Source organism: Montipora foliosa, chromosome 1 (assembly GCF_036669935.1).
Source record: "Montipora foliosa isolate CH-2021 chromosome 1, ASM3666993v2, whole genome shotgun sequence".
NCBI lineage: Eukaryota > Metazoa > Cnidaria > Anthozoa > Scleractinia > Acroporidae > Montipora > Montipora foliosa.
The window spans coordinates 61004261-61009260 of record NC_090869.1 but is presented as its reverse complement, the minus strand read 5'-3'; the positions used below and the strand labels follow the sequence as shown (position 1 = coordinate 61009260).

The following is a 5000-nucleotide window of genomic DNA, read 5'->3' as shown; positions in this document are numbered from 1 at the left end:
AATGCACCAATAATTGGAGATGGAATTGTGAAAACTAATTTCTTGAAAAAAAAAGCTTCGCGCTATGCCTCACTTTGGGCTAGGAAATGGTCACTTGTCCCTGTACTGCCTCTTCATTTCGCTCGCACGAGATTACTTACAACACTCCTCAGATTTGTGGGAACACAAATCCCCTTCTCTTCTTCCCCACCCTACTCCAATTTTGATTTCGGAAACTGGCACTCCCCAAAAAAATATCACGAAAAAATAAAAGTGGGAAAGAGGGCAAGGTGCGTTATTACGACACTCGTTAAGTGATTCAACTGAAGTTGTGCGGTATTGGAGCTCCCTCTAGTTTCATGTAGCCCTGCGGTTCCGTGCTCATCCGAGCTCAGTAGTAATCGTATGGTCGTAGCTTCGACTTTTTTCGGGAACAATCAGTTTTCTTCCTAATATACTCTAGTCACGATTGATGATGATATGTCTTGATTGATAAACTTTATTTTTAGAAATTCTGCTTTTTGTTTTCAGGAACAACACGCTCGACTTGAACAAGAAAATCGTGAACGTCAAAAGGATGTAAGGCCACTTAATACTTGTTTTTAAACATAAAAATCATAGATTATAGAACTGAAACTACCCGTGAAAAATGAGCCAACTGGTGGCGCGAAAAATGCACTAAGCCCTTCTTTCCAAAAGAGCCAGAAGTGGTCTTCTTTCAAAAGGGACAGTCTAGTTTAGTGGTCTTTAATGGGGCACTTGATATCAAAACGTTTATCTTTTTGTCAAAAGAAATTTTGCAAATGCTTTGGTTCATTGCATCCAACACTTTGCTTAGTTATTGGCTTAAATTCTCAGCCAAACAAAGGCAATTGTTTCTATCCCGCAAGTGGCCTTGTTTCCCGCGCTTTGCTCCGGCAGAAAGCCGGCAGAATGTATATTTCTGCTTTGCGTCGGTATAAAAATTGGCTCCTCTTATTAGTTTACTCTGCGTCAGTCACGTTTGGCCCACGAAAGAAGTTAGGTCTTGGTTCAAAGACACAAAGTAGAATAACCATGAATGAAAACTAGCACTCCTTAGGAGCTAATTAAGTGGTCTTCTCTGTAATAGATGGAAAAGCAACAAAGCAAATTCGAAGAGGAAAGGAAAAGACTCCAAGAGCAAAGGGCAGAAGATGCTAAGGTTCAGCAAGAACAAATGGAAAATATGATAAAGGCTAGCATGCAGAGAGCTGAACAAGACCGCAAAGAGTTTATAAGACAAAACCAAGGACTGAATGCACGCCTCGAGGAAATGGAGAGGTTAAATCAAGAAAGCCAGATGGAGATTGCCAGGTTGAATCAACAGATTCATCAAAACATGAGCCAACAGCAGGAAGCCAGAAAACCAGGGTTCTTTGATAAAGTGCTCCAGATGGTGACTGGAGTGAGTTCGCTCATTGCAGCGGGCGCAGGATTGGCCGCGGCAGTACCAAAATGTAATGTTATGTAAATTAGTCGGCGAAACTTGGATTTTAACTTTGCGAAGCATAATTGATATGATATGCGGTGACCTAACAGTAATTTAGGTTGACCAATAAATTCAAAATTTTAGTTAACTGTTGACAGTACTTAGAAAATTTTTTAGCAGCCTTGATGAATATTCCTCAGTATACAATACTTTTCCCACTCGTAAAAAATGAAACAGGCGCTAAGGGTAGATTGTTCTGCTCTCCTCGATCCAGGAGTTTCTTTTTTAATAGCTGTAGCAATGTAAGATAGTGTTTTGTCACAATATCAACCAAGCCAACAATATGAGTATAGATCAAACTTGGAGTTGTTGTCTCTCTTAGATGGCTTGATAGCTCAATGTAAAGAGCAATTCCGTGCCCGAGGTCTTGAGTACGGCCCGAGGCTGAACGCTGAGGGCCCTACTCAAGACAAAGGGCATGCTTTTTCCCATACGGACCGACTAAGATCGGTAAATGTCCGCAAGGTGTCGTTTATTTTAAAGCCGTCGTTTCGTTGGAGGTTCTTCCTCTGGATAGTAAAATTCACTTTCATTGTATACACTCTCGTCTGAATCCATTTTCGTCACTTTATCTTTATATTTTCCTTACTTATTTGTCATCTTGAGAAGTTGTTTGCGACTAGTTGCCTTTGAAGTGAAGCTATGATCCTTGCAGTTATGAAAGCAATTTTTTTTAGCAACTACGTAGAGAAGCCTGAAAAATTCAGGACTTCAACGGGATGTGAACCCGTGACCTCGCGATACCGGTACGATGCTCTTGCATACCGGTGCTCTTGCGATACCTGCGATACCTTTGCGATGCTCTTGCGTTCATAACTGCGAGGGTCATACTTTATTTCATATCCGCAGTTCACCATATGATTTATTTCATATATCATTTCATAGTTACCTTTGTTTGAAAACTATCATCGCAACAACCGTTCAATTTGCCGTAATTAGCGCAGGAAAATTTCGGACCGTGGTCCGTATCGTAAAAAGCTGGACCTGTTTCGAGCACGCTATTAGCCAATCAGTTTCAAGGATTTAGAAAAACAAAATTTAAAGTTATTTTAAACTCGGAATGATGGCGTTATCACGAAGGTATCCTTGGTTTCAACAGCTATGTTCAATGAAAACAAAAGGAAAAACGTCTGCATAATAATAGAGTTCAATTCCCGGAGGATTGGATCGGGATGGCCACCGTTTCTTTGTTTGGGAACGGTTATGACTAGAATGGATACACCACAGTCAGGTGTGACACTTTATCACAACTACATATTAGAAATAGCTATCGTTAAGTGCCAACGAAACAATTAATATAATACATTTTTTGCAAATGTGCATCAGAGTTCCAAAATACCGAACAATAGTTGTAATTTTTTTATTTGAAAGTACTTCAACTCAACTTATCTGATTTGCGCTAGTGCAGTAAAACTTCCTGTTTATACTTCAAGTAAATAACCATTTGTGTAGCTGTACCGTTTGGGCGCCAAAATGAAGTTGCAAAGGACCTGACGACGAATTAGACTTTTACTAAAACGAGATGCTTCCGTGAAGCATACACTGGGTTGCCTGTGGTACGTGCTACAGAAAATCAGAAGGCACTGAATTGTGTGGTATTGAAATGCAGCATTCCAGTCTCTGAAGAATAACAAATAAAAGAGAAGCGAGAAACATTGGCTTCTGGGCTGACATGTTGATAATTTTCAAGTTCCCTCACAACTTCTTTTCGTCACAAGTGTGCCCTCTGAGCATCTGACAGCTTTGTAATACTAAAGTTCACTGAAGTTAATCCTGTTCAGCGGGGTTAGTGTCAGGATGGGAGACCAAAACAATAAACCCCTCATAAAACAGAAGCATCTGACCGAAAATACTATTAACGCTAACAAATGCGAACTCAGCAAGGTACAGATTTTGTTAGCTTGCTTTATGCAAAACAAATAACGATGAAAAAGCAAATAACTATTGATACACAGTGTTTAGAAAGAGCAGAAGGAAGTTTCCGGGACGGTCGATCGAGAATAAAATATTTACGACATGAAAACAACATTAATTTTGAACCGTGAATATAGAAGATAAAAAGTTACCATCAGCGACAAACATTTTGGGAGATTTTTGCTACGTTCAAGTAAATCGCAAAATCGAAAGTGACATGGCCGGAATTCAGCGGGCGCCGTGATTAAGTTACCGCGGCATGTTTACTCGCCAAACAGTGAAGCATCTGCGTCAAATGATGGCAAGATACCGGGTTTTTGCAAGTTTCTTTTTCTGTCAAGTGTTATAAAGTTTGACAATGAAATGAGTGAAGTCAAAACAAAGATCACAATTACCCAACTCTTGTTTATGCAAAGTCAAAATTTACTCTCCAAGACGCTTACGACGTTATTTATATAATTATCACCAGGTAATTCCATCATTTTGGAAATAGCAGCTACTTTATGAGGGGGGCATTGGGATTTTCGGTTTTGCGGTTTGGGCTATTTTTTAGATCGGGTTTTCGGTTTTTGTGCCAAAAGACTTCGGTTTTTCGGTTTTGGTGGTCATTGCGGTTTGCGGATTTTTCGTTTTTTAGCATTTGGTTTTCGGTTTTTGTAGAAAATATGAGCGGTTTTGGTTTTGTTATCCGATGTGCTTTTTAGGTTTTCCTATTTTTTCCTATTTGGGTTTCGGTTTATCTTAGATTTGAGCGGCAATTGATCTCGCATAGAGTGTTATTTATTTATTTATTTATTTATTTATTTAATCTTTATTTAACCACGGTACAATTAATCAGCAATATAAAAACCATGGCCGGTTGTTCGAAAGCCGATTAACTTAATCCAGGATTAGCATAAACTTTTGCTTCATTTTTTCAACTTTTTGGTGAAAGTTTCTTTTGCTTATTTTTGTTTTTCAAGATTGACTTCCTCCGATGTAAAGTTTTGCCCAATATCAGCGTTGAACAGCATTTGGGAGTAGAGAAATAAACTCCTTGGTTAATTTTAAATCTGGGATTAACGTTAATCGGCTTTTGAACAACTGGGCCATGCATATGTACAATTAAAAATTTAAAACCAACTATAGATAAAACTATGTAAACTACATTAACTATCTTACTCAATATCATACAATAAAAGCTGCTTTCCATGAATGCCGTGTTTAGAATAATGGCTTAGATAACCTCTTTAATCAGTCATTTGAATTGACTGAGGAACGCTGCTTTCCTTAGTTCTAATGGCAAACTGTTCCACAAAACTGCGCCACTGTAGCTAAAGCTGTTTTCTGTAGTAGTTTGTGCGCGGTTGCGGAACATTTACCTTATTCACAGTGGCCTCTCAAACAATTACCAGAATCGCGATGGACAAATTTCGAGCAGAGATACTCAGGTGCTGGTCCCTGTAGGGACTGAAATACCATTGCTGCTCTTTCAATTTGCCTTTGAGAGACTAGGGATTTCCATCTCAAGACGGTTCAAATAAATTATTGACATCAGCGTCATAGTTAGAGTAGGTCAAGACACCGGCTGCTCTGTTTTGTAGTTTTCGCAGTTTGT

The 5000-nt window shown here is 39.1% G+C and overlaps 1 protein-coding gene across 1 annotated transcript in view; it reads left to right on the top strand.

Annotated features, from left to right (window-relative positions):
* LOC137979757 (guanylate-binding protein 4-like) overlaps positions 1–1837 on the top strand; it is a 12420-nt gene extending 10583 nt beyond the window's left edge. Inside the window, exons 7-8 of the mRNA XM_068827105.1 lie at positions 511–558; positions 1091–1837. Coding sequence (XP_068683206.1) covers positions 511–558; positions 1091–1471 — 429 coding nt within the window. The 3' untranslated portion in view covers positions 1472–1837. The remainder of the gene's footprint in view (positions 1–510; positions 559–1090) is intronic.
* Positions 1838–5000: the final 3163 nt, after the last annotated feature.